The 17,708-nt window shown below is 36.7% G+C and overlaps 1 protein-coding gene across 1 annotated transcript in view; it reads left to right on the top strand.

Moving 5' to 3' along the window:
- The window catches only part of USH2A (usherin), a 485,796-nt gene extending 471,245 nt beyond the window's left edge, over positions 1-14,551 (top strand). The window contains exons 65-70 of the mRNA XM_087933437.1: positions 74-291; positions 2,594-2,770; positions 4,775-4,858; positions 6,459-6,703; positions 13,156-13,380; positions 14,441-14,551. Of these exons, the coding sequence (XP_087789563.1) occupies positions 74-291; positions 2,594-2,770; positions 4,775-4,858; positions 6,459-6,703; positions 13,156-13,380; positions 14,441-14,530 (1,039 nt within the window). The 3' untranslated portion in view covers positions 14,531-14,551. The remainder of the gene's footprint in view (positions 1-73; positions 292-2,593; positions 2,771-4,774; positions 4,859-6,458; positions 6,704-13,155; positions 13,381-14,440) is intronic.
- The last annotated feature ends 3,157 nt before the right edge of the window (positions 14,552-17,708 follow it).

Raw genomic sequence — 17,708 nt, 5'->3', positions numbered from 1 at the left:
CATATTACAGTTGAAAGTAATATGTAAACCCGAGTGATGTGCCTATTATTAATGCTGATTTCTTTTCTTATAGATATGAACTCCACATGTACACATCCTGTCTTCCTTGGTTACTTCCTATAGAAAGAGTTTGTAAGCCTGGACCTATTGAGGTGAGATATAAAGGAAATAACCGGCATTCCAGTGTGAGTGAACTTCAGCCTTATACAAGCTACAAACTGAGAGTGGTATCCTACAATTCAGTTGGAAGCACCACTTCAGAATGGATTACTTTTACTACTGAAAAAGAGGGTGAGTTTCTACAGACAAAAATAAGGATTTGCATATGATTTCCATCTTTTTTAGGAGTGCTTTGTTTCCTATCACAACTATTAAGGGCTGAACCTGTTATTCTTAGGATGGTAAAAGATGTTATGTAACTGGTACCCTATATACAGTAGCAAGCAAAAATCTTCATCTGTTTTTCTTTTAATAGGAATTTTAAAACTGAGTTTTTAAAAATACCATTACTTTTTTCCTATTTGGTAGGTTTTTAAAACATGGAGAGATATCTGAAAATTCCCAATTTATAAGTTTTCATAATTCAGTCTTACTATTTCTGTAGTTTATAGTTAAACAGATTCTTTTGCTCCTTGCAAAAATTAAAAGTGAGTAACAATGTGAAACTGAAACATTAAGCAAATTTGCCAAAACCTTTAGCTGTTTATGTAGTTTCAAGACTGTGCGGCTTTTGTGGTATGTTAAGTGATTGTAAAATCAGAAGACTTTACTGTTGATGGAGCATATTTTCCCAATGTTAGAAATGAAATTAAATAAAAGCAGCTGAAATAGGATTAAATTACCCAACTGAGTTTCTTTTTAGCCAATCTCCTATAATTTTATTCAGTGTTAAACTTCATCCAATAAAAGTCTCTTCCAATAATAATTAAAGATTTTGTTGCAAGATGCTCCGATGGTCTAATTTTTTTTTTTTTTTTGCTTTCTTTGGCGGATTCTGAACATATTTAAAAAACAAGGTCACATCCTGATCCTTTTTCTTTTTTGTTTAGCACAAACTCAAGGGAAAATTCTTATTTTCCTTTTGCATGCTTTTTGCTTGTGCAGTGATGAATTAGACAATTGATTAAGTGATTGGTACAACATATCGTATTTGTAATATTGTTAAGCTCATTTACTTTTGAAATAAACAATTTAAGAGGAAAGCATTGTAAAAATGTAGGAAAATGTATTTCCTAAGAAGTATAGACAGCTTGATGAGAGTAGAAAGACCATCAATATTATGATGTTTTACAAATATTTATATTAATTATGAAAATATGTATTTATTACTATTAAAATTAACTATTTTACTTTCCTGTCACATTTATGTAATAGTCCCGGTTATTGCAACTGTAGTCAAAGTTAGATCCTTTTCAGATTCAATTAGTTTACTCTTATCAAAGTGTTTGTTATATATTTTAATGATTTGAGGGAGGGGGAAACTTGAGGAGTAATGTGAGAGAAAGGACATATTACACTGCTCTCCTTCCTTTGCCTATGCCTTATTTGGAGTGCTGGCTATTTTTTTTAAAACGAGGAAGTGTAGCAATGGTGGAAAAAAAGGAAGAAACAGGACAGAACAAGAATGTAGGTAGGAAAGTAGGTAGGAAGACAGCAGACCCAAAAGAACTGAATGCACTGGAACTGAAGCAACAGCAGTTTCAGGTGAGAACAACTGACAATCAAGGACCGGGTCAGTGAGAGCAGTTAGAAAGTGCAGTCATGCCAACAGCCACAATAATGTCCGTGATGTTGTAACTGAGTCCTGCAACCCTGAAACTCAATAAAGACATCAGAGGTAGGCAAGGTGGATAATTATACAGGCTGAAGTATTGAATGATGCCTCTGAGGAACAGCCACCAAATGTGAATGAAACTCAACACCAAACCGCACCTGCAGACTTCAAGAAGTAGAAGAAGACAAGATACATTTCCAGGACCATAAGAATGACGATGAGTGGAAATTGCAGGTGGAGGAGTTGAAGAGTTCCAAAAAAACAAAGAAACAACAGCAACCATGGAATAAAAATGGATAGAAGAGTTTCTCTTCCTTTGGGAATTCCCAAAATTCTGGGAATTGAAGTCTACATAACTTTGTGATTGAGAAACACTGGGACAAACTATCGGGTGGTAAACAAAGTAGAAGTAGATAGGGACAAAGGTAAAGCAACACAAATAAAAGTAGATAGAATTCCTGTGATTAAGAAGTCAACTAAAACGCTTTATGTTGCAGTATCAATTTAATGGGAGAGATTTAGTTTGATAATTGTTTTTAATAGCATTGCTTAGCCTCAGTAATATTTTTTTTCATACTATTGCTAAGCCTTTTGTTTTTCTATACCATCATCACCCAAAAAAGAACACACAGCAGTCTGGAATGGGAACACTCATGAATTTTGTTTATTTCATTGGAAACATTTTTATTTTAATTGATAATCATCCATTGCTTGAAACTACTAACTGAACAATAATAGATGTAAACATTCATAGAACAGTGGCTAATGATTTGGATATCAATGTATTTACTGTCTTAATGCTTCTCTTTTTCTTGCCAGTCCCTCTATACAAATCTCCATTTATCATAATCGGAAATTTATCCACCATCTTTCTGGATTGGAGTCACACCTTCCTACTGAATGGGCTTCTGAAGGAATATGTGCTAATGGAAGGAGGGCAACGCATCTACAGTGGCTTTGATACCAGACTGTATTTGCCAAGGACATCTGACAAAAGTAATCCTGAATATTCATCTTTTAATCTTGCGTTTTAGGGCAATGTATCCTATGTGCACAACTCTTGTTAAATTACTTACTCTTACATAACTCAATCAGATTATCAGTAAGGCAGTTTGCAATCAATTTTTGAATAAAGCAACTTCCAAAAGTGTTTCTCAATATCTTAACACTGAGTTCCTTAGCCCTTTGATTGAGGGGTTTTTTTTTAATTTCAATTTCACAATCACAGAATGGGCAGTGCCAACCAAATCTTAAGAGAACAACATAGATATTGGTCTAGGAGTGGGGAAAACCTTAACCATGGATGCACACTATGGGTGACTTCACAAGCTACCTCACAGGGTTTTATAGTAAGGAAAAATAAGAGAAAGTAAAATAAAGAAGCACAATGTTCACTACCTTGAGCTCATGAACAAACAAGATTGGCTATCAGTTCATCAGTCAGAACGGAAATGGAATGTTAGAGGAAATTAATGGGTAGAGAGCACCACTGTAAAGATTCAAGAGATGCCTTAAATACATAAAATTGACATACCATAAAGAAGAGCTTATTCCATAGGACAACTGATGGTTGTCAAGACGGTTTATCTGTGCATCAGCATGGAACAGCAAAATACAACACGGAAAATCTGACCATCTCTAAAGATCATTTATATATTTTAGTATTTAGTATTTATTTGATTTGTCAAATAAAGATACAGGTATAAGAATAAATATAGTTTTGAATACATGAGATAGATACTTATAAGAAAAATAAAAAACAATAGGACAGGGACGGTAGGCACGATTGGTGCACTTATGCATGCCCCCTACAGGCCTCTTAGGAAGAGGGGTGAGGTCAATAGTAGACAGTCTAAGGTTAAAATTTGTGTGGGTTGGGGAAGAAACCACAGAGTCATATATATGGTTGCTCATATCTATGAAGTTGCTCTAATTTAAAATGTTGGTTTAGGTAATTGTTTTGGGGTTTTGTCTGCCAACATTAAAATACTGAATCTAATTTAGTGGCTTTCATAAATCTAATAAATACAAGGGAGATCTGGTTAGGGACAGATCATCTTTTAAAAAATCTACATGTTCACTGACAGTGAATACCAAAGTGATTTACTCAATATACTCAATCAAAAGAAACTCCAGGCTGCACTACCTATTTGATTTCATGCTATTTGTAGCTTCCAGGTCAATCATAAGAGCAGTCCCACTTACATCAGTTGACAATTCCATCTTGAAGTTGCCAATGCAAGAATCAAATTATCACTGCTTCGGAATAGGTGTGTGAAAGGAGAATCAGAACTTTTTTTTCCTCTCCACCTCACCGAACTTAGCCTTTGGCTAAACATGTACTAGTCATCATTTTTGATATTCTTGGATACCTACATCTAGCTTTTGAGCTTGTGCACTTTGTAAGAAAGAAGACTGGATGGAAAAAAATAAAACAATCTGATGAAATACTACTGTAATAAAAGAATAGTCCAGAACAGATTCTGATTATCATCTCCCATGCTTATATTGATTTTTAAGTTAGTGATTAAAGTAGAAAAAAAAAACGTTAAGGCTCAAGGAGCTTCAGTAGTTCTCTGGTTTTGCTAAACTTTAGCATGAGAATAGCAATTAGAAGAACCAATAGTCATTGCTGATTGTTGCTTCTTCCCTTTTTATATATGGGGATTCATTTAAATGACCTACCAAATAAATATATTTTATTGGTATTTGGTGGCATACTACTGGGCTACAGGTTTTAGGATCATTTCCAGTTCTGGGCTACAAAAACCCAGGTAAAAACTCAGTGACCTACAAAAAACAGGAAAAAATCTTTGCTACTGTCTTGTAGCTACCTGAACTTTTGCATCCTATTAAAGGATAGAACTATTATTTGCAAACTTTCAAACTATGGAGAGAGAATATCAATGCATATTATGCTTCTATATAGACATGCAAATGAAATGATAATATAAAAGGTGCATATAATGTTCATATTTTTAATTCTTCATTTCTTTTCAGTTTATTTATTTCAGGTGACTTGCATCACTGATGAAGGGAGTGCTGTAACACCAGTAATCAAGTACAATGCTGCTACTGGATTTGGTAACTACTTTAAAATCTTGCTCATCATTGTGTCTGGCAGTTGTGTTATAATTATTAGCTTAATCCATCGAATGTTTTATTCTCTTAATTGCATCTATTCATTATAAATACACAAAATATCTTTAGTGCTTTGGTTCTTTAATAATATAGTTCTTTTTATCAGGCATAAGACCATAAAAATATGAATCAAGAACATATATCTCAATTATATCCTCTTATACTAACAGTTCTCTTCAGTTTTAATATTTGCTATACACAAATCAAATTCAACATGATGTTAACTGGATCAGTACAAATAAATGGGAACATTATTATTGTTGTTGTTGTGTAATTTCCTAACTTTTAATTTTATACCCTCAGTTTGACAAAAATTACCAATCTAAGGCTGCTATTTGCATTTGAAGGGAAATTTCCATTTGAATGCAACTAGCAAACTTTGCAGAAGTAGCCTTTTTTGGCCATGACAGAGTGAGTGAGCAAGTGTCAAACTCTTTTTGATACATCTCTGTTCCTGCTTCCGGGTAGCTGTTATTTATAATACAAAAATGTTTATGCGTTAACATCATTGCTGTCTTGTCTGCAAAAATGAAGTGTGCACACAGCTAAGACATTAGCTTAAGCTGAAAACAATAGAGGAGACAATTAGTGAAAAGGGAAAAGCCAGATTAGCATTCATTTATTTATTCATTTGGTGAGTGAGTGGCTTAGCTGGTTTACCGCCTTGGCATGCTTCCATGCTATTATTTCACTGATACATATATTCCTTCAAAATTCACAAGCTATTGCTTCAGGCTTGCATTATCAAATTGTCTGACATTTATCCAGATATGTTTGCAAATACATATTCTTTGCTGAAAAACAAGAACAATGAAATCCTTTGTAAATCTTTCCCCACTTATTCATTCCCAAGCATTCTTGTTTTATTTTTATTTTTTTAAATACCATCATAAGAACTGCAGTGGGCATTGTCACTCTAATTTCTTTGGCAGGAGCACAGGAAAGCTTTTTACAACATGCCTAGTTCTAAAAGCATAAAATCATCACCCAATTTCCACTGTGCAAGATTATTGTGATACATCTGTCTTAATTTCAGCACACACACAGTCTGTCCTCTTCTTCCTAGTGTAGAGGCTGGTTCCCATTGAAAACAACACCAACACTAAAACAGTCTGCAAGGTGAAAAGTACTTTTCATTGCTGACCATTCAAAAATTAAGCACTGCAGCACCTTGAAAATGAGAAGGGATAAAGAGATGGCTAGAGGTGGAGCTCTTGCCTCACAATCGAGAGGCTGTGAGTTTGATCCTAGGCAAAGGCTAATCTTTGGAACAGACTCTACTGCTCGAGCAAGGGAGTTGGACTAGATGACCTCCAAGGTCCCTTCCAACTCTGTCATTCTATGATTCTAAGTATCCCCAGATTACAAAACTAACAGAGAACAACTGAATCACATATTTTCTTTCTTAAATAAAATGTTAATTTCCTCCTGCTTCTCTCTCTCTCTTTCTCCCTCTCTCTCCCCCCCCCCCCTCTTTCTTTCTCTCTCCTCCCCCCCCCATTCATCCCTTGCTTGCTACCAATTCTTTTTCTGGATTCCATAGGTCCTGTCTTGACAACTCCAGGAGAAAATAACAAAGGCAACACAAAGCAAGCAATGTTCTACACAGAGTTGTGGTTTGTGATCCTAATGGCGATCCTTGCCTTGATTCTTCTAGCAATTTTCCTGTCTCTAATTCTACAGAGAAAAATAAACAAGCAGCTGTATTCACGGGAAAGGCCTCCTTTAGTCTCAGTTCAAAAGAGAATGTCACCAATGAATGTCTATTCACAAGGAGAAACTCACATGGTATGGTGTTCTGCCTATGTTTTGCAAATGGATTTCCTGTGAAGAGGTGCCCTGTACTAGAGTTGAGGCAGGATTTGTGGGCCAACATAGATGCACCCATAGCCATTATATAAAACCAACACCGTATAAATCAAGCCCATATTTGAAAAACATCAAAAATACCCTTTGAAAGACAACAACTAAGGCAAATTACTGCTACTAATATAGCAGTGGCTCTTAAACCCCATTATGACTGTGGAATCATTTCCCACGTATCACTTCCACAGCAAAGCAGAAATAAAAAGGTGCTTTATTTACCAAAGAAAGAATAAGGCTGTCCAAGTTAAACCTTTTTAAGTCCTTTTATTCCAGCAACTGAGCAGGCTAAAAACACATGCTTAAAGTATTATGCTGCCAGAAATAGATGATCTGTGTTGCCCTCTCTCTTGCCATAATGCACCAGAAGGCACAACTTAATTATGTGTTTCCCTTAAAATGTGAGGTGAGGAAATGCAATGTGCAGGTAAATGATTCATTTTCACAGCTTGTGTCTATATTAAAAGCATTTTAAGGAGTTTAGCAAGTCGATCATTATTATTTAAACATCTAGGGCTTGCCAGTAGACAGTTAAAATTACTTACTCCTGAAGCATTTCTAAGTTTGGGGCCCAAATGGATGTCTTAAAGGGAAATACTTGCATTCCAAGAATAGTCCCAAGTAGCTTGGACTTGCTCCTTTCAGTAATATTCAGTAATGATGACTCAGATGTGATCTTAAAGGCTGATTTAAGATTTCTTTGAACAGTTTTACTGAGGTTTCTAAAGAAAAGAAAAATCTGAACTTTGGAAACAGGCTTCTTTGCTTATTAACTTTATGACTTGTTGCATATAATGAAACTAGATATTTATTTATTTTATTTATTTTATTTGGTTTGTCAATTGCTTACAAGATAATAGGTATAAATAAAAACACAGTTATGAATACATGGATAAATATAAGAAAAATAAAAGAAACAATAGGACAAGGACAGTAGGCACGTTGGTGCGCTTATGCACACCCCCTACAGATCTCTTAGGAAAGGGGTGAGGTCAATAGTATCAGCAGCACCAAATGTTGTAGAGTTTGTTTTGAAAGGTATGTAAAAAGTCACAAGTAATACATAACGAATACATCTCCATACAGTGGTATAAGATGTCCAATGTAAAGAGGCATAAGGAGTTGGGGGTTGGCGACAGCTCAGCAATTAAAGACATTGAGTTTGGGAAGATAATAGCATTTTGTGTGTCTTGGTATAGAGTCATGCTGGCCATATGATGATGGAAATGGACAACGCTGGCTCCCTCAGCGAAAAAATAGATGACACATCTAAAAAGGATAAATTTTTACCTTTTATGTATGCCTTTTATAGAGGCATACATAAGCTGGAGCTTGTTTTTCCTCAGATCTTCTATTCCCACTTTCAAGGATGATAGCCATGGTGAAGAAAATTAGGGTTTTAAGCAAGAAAGTTATAAACAGAAATATTATGACAATCAAGATATTATGACAATCAATCTCCTGAGGAAGAGCTTCTACCTCTTCGGGCATAAAATGTATTTGCTCAACAAGTGATAAGTGTTTATTGGCAGACACATTATAGATCCAGCCCTGGCTCATTTTCAAAGTTCTCTTCAAGAGATAGGAACATTAATACACAATTTAGGAAGAAACCTGGATGCTTTTTGTTTATTAATTTGAATATTTTTATCTCTCTTTTCTTCATAAAAAAGCATTTAATGCTACTAAAAGGACAATTTAAGTTGAATTAAAAGTACAACCACCATTAAAAATAAAATATCTACTTTAGCCCTTAAGAAATTGGATGATACTCTTGATGATGATGATAAAATGGGTTTTTGGGAGCGTAATAATGAGACCAGGTTATTTCTAACTCAGTATTTCAATTCTCCAGGCATGATTATTTTGGAACCCTTAAAGCTATACTCAACTAAACACAAAGGGTTTTTTTACTTTTTAAATCTCTTTGTGCTAGATTGGCAATGCTCTAATAAACTTTAACCAAGAATGAAGAAGAAATTTCTCTAACTCGGACATTTAACTATTGCTGGTGTATAACACAGGGGAAGAACAGAATCAGAAGGTTGTCTCGAACACCTATGGTTTTAATCCCAGTCATTTTGCTTCCTTCCTCCAATTTTATAAAAACCAGCAACAAATTACTATTTGTCACTAATGACAGTATAAGATAAAATTCCATTTTAAACTGTGTGTAAGGATGCTATCCAGTAGGTTTTGGCCATATCAGAAGAGACTCTCTTGGACTGGGTTTGTGCAAAATGTCTATTTCTATTATATCTGTCCACTAGTGTTCCCTTCCAGCTACATTTTCCCCCAAAACTTAGCTACTCTACTCTAGTATATAAGTTAAAGTTTCCCCTTTCCAGTTGTGTCCAATTCTAGTAGGCGATGCTCATCTTAATTTCTTAGCCAAGGAAGCCAGCATTGTCCAAACACATTTCCATGGTCATGTGGCCATCACTATACACTGACATATGCTAGACACAGACATTTGTGGATGTACATCTAAGCCTATCTATTTGCCAAAAATTGCTATATACTTTCAGCATAATCTGCTATCTAATTTCTCCTCTAAGGCAGTCAACAATTGGGAAACATTTATATTTCAAAAGTGTTTCACTCAGCTTTCCTGGTGTGGTGGTGGTGGTGGTTGTTTTGTCTTCTGCTTTAGAAGATCTGAAGTGCTCTTCTTGTTCTGCCTTCTAACTTCACACTTTCTCTACCTGCCTTCACTTTCCCCCCTTTCTTTCCTGTACCTATGATGTTTCCCTCTTTCCCTGATAATTCACAACACCAGCTTCCTATTGCTACTTCTTTACAAGTCCCTGTTATCTCATCTTCACAAGTATCACTGAGCTCCGATAAGGTAAGCCTTTGCAATGCATATGTCTGCATAAACATTTGAGAAAGATGCCTTTCTAACTGCCAGGAAGACTCTTTTTCTCTCACTCTCTGTGCCCCCCTCCCCATTAGATTGAAAAAGTAGCTCAGTTTTATTATCCTTTTCAAGGTCACCCAGCATACAGTGCTGATAATTGTCAGTGCTGCTTTTACATCTAACTCAATTACTGCCGTTGAATTCGGAACACGACCACTGCAGTCCCAAACAAATGCTAGGCAAATTTGTCGGTGAAAACAACAAATTGGCTTTCAGTCACCATAAGCCTTTACTGCTAACAGCTTTTCTTTTTTTTAATGTCTTATTTTTTGGGGGGTGGATAGGTACAGGGGGGGAGACTGCATAATGGGGCAATAAGACACTGTAGGTCAAAATCACTTTATGTGAAGATATTGGAATTTTATGAGCCTCCTTCTCACTGACCTTCTGGATTACTCAGTATAAGCCATTGTTGATGCCTAACCTACAAGAGAAGATTTGTTTTAGCGCCTGAATGATTAAACAAGTAACACTTTTTTCCCTTTTAAATCTCAGTTTGAGAGGGTGGCCGATACATCGGAGTCCTCCTGTAGCATCACACTCAAAAGCTACACAATGCACTTGGAGGTAGTGAACTCTGTTGGGTGGAACAAGTTTGCAAGCATTGACAGTCTTGAACTTTTGGCATGAACATACCTTGTGTGGGGCTTCATTTGTTGCTGTGTGGCATTTTGGACCTGAAATTAGGTTGATATGATTTTGAGTGTAATTTTGACTGCAGGGGGAGAAAGCAGCTGAGCAAATGAAGAGTCTTTGGTTTTATGTTCTGTAATAAATGAGCAAAGCAATCAAGTTCACTTACCTCTGACCACTGAAAATTAAGCTGATGTGCCAGCTTTCGTAATATAACTTTTAAAGCACAAATCATATATTGAGCAGCCAGGCAATATCAGCTTAGTATCTGTGTATCACAGCCGATGTGAAGAGGATATCATTTGGCAACAGTGTAACTTGCAATCTTTTTTATCCAGAGTATCTCCTGCCGTATCATAATTAAAATGGTCAAATGGCAAGAAGTGGTTAAGGAATGTGTTTGGGTAATGCCTAATTCACAGTTCCTAATTTGACAGCCAAAACCTAATTCTCCTTTTCTGAATCTTGGCGTGCACTTTTCCAATTTAAGAAAAAGTAAAGTATACATACATGTAGTCCTCGGCCTATGACCACAGTTGAGTCCAAAATTTCCATTGCTAAGCAAGACAGTTAAGTGAGTACGAAGTTGGACAAAACAGTATAAAATAGTACTTTAGAAGTTCTAGAAATTGATACTGGTATACTGATAGTGTCAACAGTGGAGCCTTCCCCAGCCTAGTGTCATCCAAATATATTGGACTTGATGTTAGCCAAAGTTTATGAGAGTTAGAAGTTCATATCTAGAGGGCACCAACTTGAAGACATATGGATTGATGCATCTGAGTTTTGTCCAGTATAATCACTATCTTATCCCAGTTCACTCCTAGCAAAGCTACCTTAGTGGCATCATAAATAGATTTTACAATCCTTGTTATATTGTAATGAGATTGCAACTATCAAGCAAGACAGCAGGGCCCGCTTCACTAAACAAAGTAAGCTCTCATATCTTAAATCAGCATAAAGCCATCAGCAAAGTTATGAATACCTCATTCCTGATTAGATATTTGGCATATTCAATCTAGAATAGAATATAGCATCTGCCGGTACATTAAAATCTCTAGCAGAGCTCTTTCTTACCCTTGTTTAGCTGAGGGTCTTTTTAATACTATTCATAAAATCAAAGACCTTCTCAACCACAGCATATGCTGCAATTGGAATCAGGAAAGTTTTTGTAAATGTTGAACAACTAGTAACTACAGCTAACAGTTATTAAACCTTATTAATTCAAATTTTACACAAAGTATCCTCAACTCATCTCCCAGAGGCACCCGAAACTTGGGTTTTGACTACAGAATATTCTGCTCCATCTCTTTCCCATTCAAGCTTGTGTGTAACTGACTTAAAACTGTATCAACAGCTCCTGCCAACTGACAAACCAACATTTCTCTGTACTGATAAGTTACTTAGTATGGCAATGAAATGTATGGCAATTCAAAAAAGATTAACATAGAAAGTGTCTCATACAGGTAGTCCTCGACTTATGACCATAATTGAGCCCAAAATTTCTGTTGTTAAGTGAGACATTTGTTAAGTGAGTTTTGCCCCATTTTACAACCTTTCCTGCTTTTGTTATTGAGAGAATCACTGCGCTTGATAAGTTAGCACGGTTGTTAAGTGAATCTGGCTTCCCCATTGACTTTGCTTATCAGAGGTAGCAAAAGGTGAACACGTAACCTTGAGACCTAGCAATGGTCATAAATAGGAACCAGTTGCCAAGCATCTGAATTATGATCATGAGGATGCTGCAAAGCTCATAACTGTGACATCTTTTTTTCTGTGCTGATATAACTTTGGTCACTAAATGAGCTGTTGTAGGTCGAAGACTACCTGTACTTCATTCTTTGGGCCAAAGTGGCTTCCTTGTAGCTTTACATGATCAATGGGTGTTGCTCCTCTACCGCCCGAGTTTGCTGTATCTGCATGTTCCATTGGCCAACTCATAAAACTGCTGTGTGTCCAACTTAAGGAAGCCACGACCTAGTGTTAATAACAAGAGTGATACCACATTGGTAATCTGTGAGCAGATAGTTAAACCTGTCAGTGTTGCAGGCCAAGAGAGGCTCCTTAGACTGGATTGGCAATTGTGCCAGTGTTGTGTGTATGTTGCATGCTTGAGTCAAACTTGTGAAGCTACCTTGCAGAAGACTGTGGTTCCCTTGGGGACCAATAGCTGAAGGGATCATTGATGTACATAATTGCATTTGTAAATTCTGCTGGAATATAGCCTACCTATACTGTCATCAATTAAGAATGGTCTACAACAGGGGCATCAAACTCAAGGCCCATGGGGTGCTTAGATCTGGCTCTCAGGGCTGCCCTGGAAACAGCAAATGACCGGCCAACGGTCTCTGCCAGATAAAAAAGAGCTTGGGAGTCCACATGCGGCCCTCCCAGGCTCCATTTTCGGCCGTGACAACCTCCTGCCACCCTCTGCCAGCTAAAATGGAGCTCTGGGGAGGGGGGCTTATGGATGGAAACAGAGCCTGGGAGGGCCACACACAGCCCCCCGAGCTCCATTTTTACTGGCAGAGGGTGGCAGGCAATTTCGGCTGGAATCGGAACTCGGGACCCCATTTTCACTAGTAGAGCACTCGTGCCACCAGACATCCCCAACATGAGTGACGTCAAGCTGGCCACACCTACTCTGGCCATGCCTACCCCGGCCCTCAAGGTCAAACACAACCCTGATGCACCCCTCAATGAAATTGAGTTTTTGACAACCCTTATCTACAATACGGAAGAGTTCTTAGGGGAAGATGCAATATGAGGATATCTTGGTTCCTAAAAGTTAAAAAACCAATCGTTTGTTTGCTTCTATTCCTAGGGACTGTCAGATACAAAAATTCCAGGACCAGCATCGCCTTTGAGTATGCACAGCAGTACAAATGTTTCCGTCCTCCAGGGGCCAAGCCAGAGCCAGATAGAGGATAGGTTTTCCCAAGATTCCCTGCATGGAAGTGTCAGTCAGCTCATTGAAGCATCTGAGAAAAAGTCCTCGGTACAAGATACTGTTTGGGATGCCATTATTCATGGCCATGACAGCAATTTGGTAAGTCAATATACAAAGACAACTGATTAGCTTCTAATCCTGACATACCATAATCACACAATCTTTGTAATAAAGGTCAATCATGCTGAGTAACCAAATGGTAAAACAAGAGCAATGGCCTTTGTGGGTATTAATATTAATTGTGTGAAAGTGCTAAGTCATCCAGTGCTTGCCAGAACTTTACTACTGTAAGGCAGGCAAGCACAGTGACCACAAAACTGAGCAAGCTGCAGTCCATAATAGGCTTAGAAAATCAATCTGTGGAAAAATGCCTCTTTTCCTATTAGTAAATATGCAGCATATACACATTTAGCAATGCATGTTGAGCTGTGCTCTAAGATGGGTATATAAATCTTTTAAATAAATAAAATGTTACTGAGAGTGAAGCAATGTTATCCTAGTATTATATAAAATTAAGTAGCATATATGTTAAGTCCATTTAATTTTAACTTTTTATCTGCAAAGCCTATTAGGCTTTGGGCCTTCACTTTCCTTGTGATAAATATTATTCCCTATCCTATACGGTGGTTTTCTCAGCCAGGGATGTAAAGCCCCAAATGGTAACTACAAAGAGAGTGCAAATTTAGGAAATGCAAATTTAATAACCATCTTTGATTTGAAGAGTTCATAGCTTCATCAGTGGTGCAGTGGCCTAGAGGTCGCGCTCTCTCCTCACAATCAGGAGGCTGTGAGTTCGATCCTAGGTAGCGGCAGATTGTGTTTGGACACAATGAGTAAATATCTGCTGCGAACTCTGCATTGACAACAGGAAGGGCATCCAGCCAGTAAACACTCAGCTCCATTCAGTTTCCCCGACTCCATGCAAGGGATTACGGGGTCATTAAAAGAAAAAAAAATAGTTGCATTTAGGGTTTGCATATTTTTTGAAATTTTTGATAGAGGGCCAAACAGTGAATTTCACTCGGTCAGGATGGTCTTTTACTTAAGTAAATTATAGGTTTAACCAACAATAAAAACTTTTTGATTTTAAAAATCTCTGAATGAGATCTCAATGTCTTTATTTTGTAACTCTTTCCTTCTTAAAATTGCTTTATTTTAGTGTGCGGATTATGAAGATCTTGTGAGCACTATCAAAAGCTTCAGTACAGTCACCAAACCACATACAACATTTACTGATACACACTTGTAAGTTATTTAGTACTGTTGCCACAGAATAGAAAAGATAACATGAAAAGCCTTGAATATTTGCTCTTTGTAGTCATTATGAAGTCATGCTTCTCCTGAAATTTTTCTAGTGTTTATGAATTACATCTTGTATTGTAAATATGTGAAAGCTATTTTCTTTCTTTCAAAACTTAGAAGCTTCTTTTCTAGTAGTACAAATGTAGAGCAAATGTATTTATTTGAGAGGTACATATTATTAATTTTTTAAATGCATTTTTTGGCAAATAAATAGTGCTACACAAACTTTATACAGCTCATTGAGGGAACTGATTGGATAAAATGGGGAAAAAGTAAAGCCATACACACAAATTTATCAAGGCAGAAAATTGGGGAACAATATTGAATTCTTCACAAAAATTACTGAAAACCTTTAATTAATCAGAAATTAAGACCATCAACAATCTTGTTAAAACAACTTAAGAGTACATAGAATTGCTTAATTATACTTTATTATGATAGTATTTGTTCCTTTGGCCATACAGTGAAATCTTTCAAACTTATTAGTTATAGATAAGGGGAAAGTAATCAAAATGTAAGTATATAGCTGTTCTATCTTGACTTTTCAATGCTTTAGAGTATAAAATATGTTTGTGTGGGGAAATACTTACTTTGTCAGTAATTAGTATGTTTTTCTGCTGGCTGTAGCTGATATTCTTTACTGTTCTGCTAATTCTGATACATGATCCAATGTCAAATGCTATCATTTTGTAATAAAAATCACGACATTTCTATAAGTGGAAAGATACCTATTAGTCCCATATTAACTACTAAGGCCATGGCACATATGTAGTTCTGCTTCTGTGGCAAAAGATATTAACATTTCAAGCCTGGGAAAATCAGAAGACCACTGTGGTGTCAAATATGTACTTCAGAAGACAAAGCCATTGTAAAGCTTTGGTGCTCTGATAGAAGAAAGGCCGACCAATTTGAATTAACAGCACTCCGAACTATAAAAACCAGTTGTGAGGAATAAGATTTCTGCAAGTGCTCAGAATATAACTAGATCTTTCTGTTCTAAGGGCACCAGAGACACACCTGTGCAGCATAAGATATACCTATCAGGCTGTTAGTACAGGCAGTCCTCAACTTATAGCAGTTCAATGTTACAACGGCACTGAAAAAAGGGATTTTTTACACATTTACGACTGCTGCAGCATCTCTACAGTCACCTAATCAACATTCAGACACTTGACAATTGCAGCGTCTTGGGGAAATAGGATCACCTCTTGCAACCTTCTGACAAGCAAAGTCCGTGGGGAAGCCAGATTCACTTAACAACTATGTTACTAATTTAACAACTGCAGTGATTCACTTAACAAATGTAGCAAGAAAGGTCATAAAATGCGGCAAAACTCACTTTAAAAAATTCTCATTTAACAACATGCATTTTGGGCTCCACTATGGTCGTAAGTTGAGGACAAGTTGAGTGATGGTATTCAAAAATTTTTTACTACCAGTTCTGTCGGCCTGGCTTGGTGGGCATGTATCGGCTTGGTGGGCATGGCTTGGTGAGCGTAGCACGGGAAGGATACTGTAAAATCCCCATTCTTTCCCTACCCTACTAACCTGCTTTCCAGCTCTTCCCCTGCGCAGGGCAACAAAAAGAGACCCAGCCAATCAGCTGGGCCTTGGGAGGCAGAGAATAGATGGAGGCGGGGCCAGTCAGAGGTGGGATTAACCAGTTCTCCAAACTACTCAAAATTTCCACTACTGGTTCTCCAGAACTGTCAGAACCTGCTGAATACCACCTCTGATCTGTACAGAATTTCAAGAGTGTGCAGCATTTTTATTTTTTAAAAGTTCGTATCAAAACTGATCCTTAGCAATCAAAAATGTAATATATTGTCAAGCTGCAGGATAGTCTCAAATTAAAAAAATGATTTTAATTTGTTTCATTGTGTCTCCTTTATATTGATTGTATTGTTTGTTTTACAAGATAGCCGAATTGTTAGCGCATGGCTGTGAATAAACATTAGTGCACAGTAGCCTTACTTTTTGTATTTCATAAGAAACCTTTAGGAACATAACAGTATCTGAAGCATAAAATCACTTACCTTTGACTAAACAGTCCTGCTGTCTCTTTCCATTGTCAAACAAACAACTATTTAACTATTTTCAAAAAAGATTATGGAAGCTGTTTTGATGTAAACCAAGTGTAATCAAGCAAGATGGTAAACAGTACGGCAGAACATATAAAATTCAAATGACAAGTGTTCATTTTAAGAATAACCAACAGCAGTCACACAGAGTAAATTTAAAATGTCTGGAAATTTTAAATCCTTACTATTCATTGTATAATTCACATTAAAGTGATGGGTTTTTATTCTTAATTGTGAAGTCATTTGGACAAGTGGCAGCTGCAACTCTCACTATGCACACATCACACTTTCTATGGAAGATAAGTTGCCATGTTTATACATGTTGAGGGTTTATTTTAGCAGGCAGGGGACTCAAATATAACTGAATAGTGTCTGCAGTACTATCAGATTTATTATCAGATTTATATCTTACAACAGGGCAGGCTTATAGTTTTGTATATTTTATTCTATGTTAGTAGTGTTACATTGATACAAAATCTAAGTATTCAACAAAGAATATTGAAGGACCGAGTATAAGCCTGGCTTTGGGGTATCAGCTTTCAATTCTTGCCCTCTTCTTCGTATTGCAAGAAAGGGAATAATTATCTACTCTAAAATATGCTTATGATTGCTGAAAGCATACAATAAAACATCACAAGGAGGCCGTTACTGTATTTGTGAGACTCAGTAGAATCCTGGTTTTCTTCCAGCCTTAGCATATGCAACTGGGAACATTCAAGGCTGTATCATTAAGGGTCTCTAGGAAATGTGTAAGATAATGTAATTTGACTGGACCGAAGGGCAAAGAAAAAGCAAGAAGAAATCTCAAGACTGCTTGTGCCTTTGCCAAAGGATTAAAAGATACTTTCATGCACAGATATTGCTCCTAGAAATATTGGGAAACTTATTTACATCTACAAATTCTGGCTTTTTTCAACTGTGCAGACCTAAACGAATTGCTTAATTCTATACAGTGGTATAATAAGTGAAGTTTTCTATGAATTTTTTGTCTATAACTAGGTAATTTGCAATCAAACTTGTAATTAATTATTGTAAAGATCAATG

The sequence above is a fragment of the Pseudonaja textilis genome, chromosome 1, assembly GCF_049901715.1.
Source record: "Pseudonaja textilis isolate UNSWEBS1 chromosome 1, rPseTex1.2, whole genome shotgun sequence".
Classification (NCBI taxonomy): domain Eukaryota; kingdom Metazoa; phylum Chordata; class Lepidosauria; order Squamata; family Elapidae; genus Pseudonaja; species Pseudonaja textilis.
The sequence above is the reverse complement of the archived record's forward strand: the minus strand, read 5'-3'. Positions and strand labels throughout refer to the sequence as shown.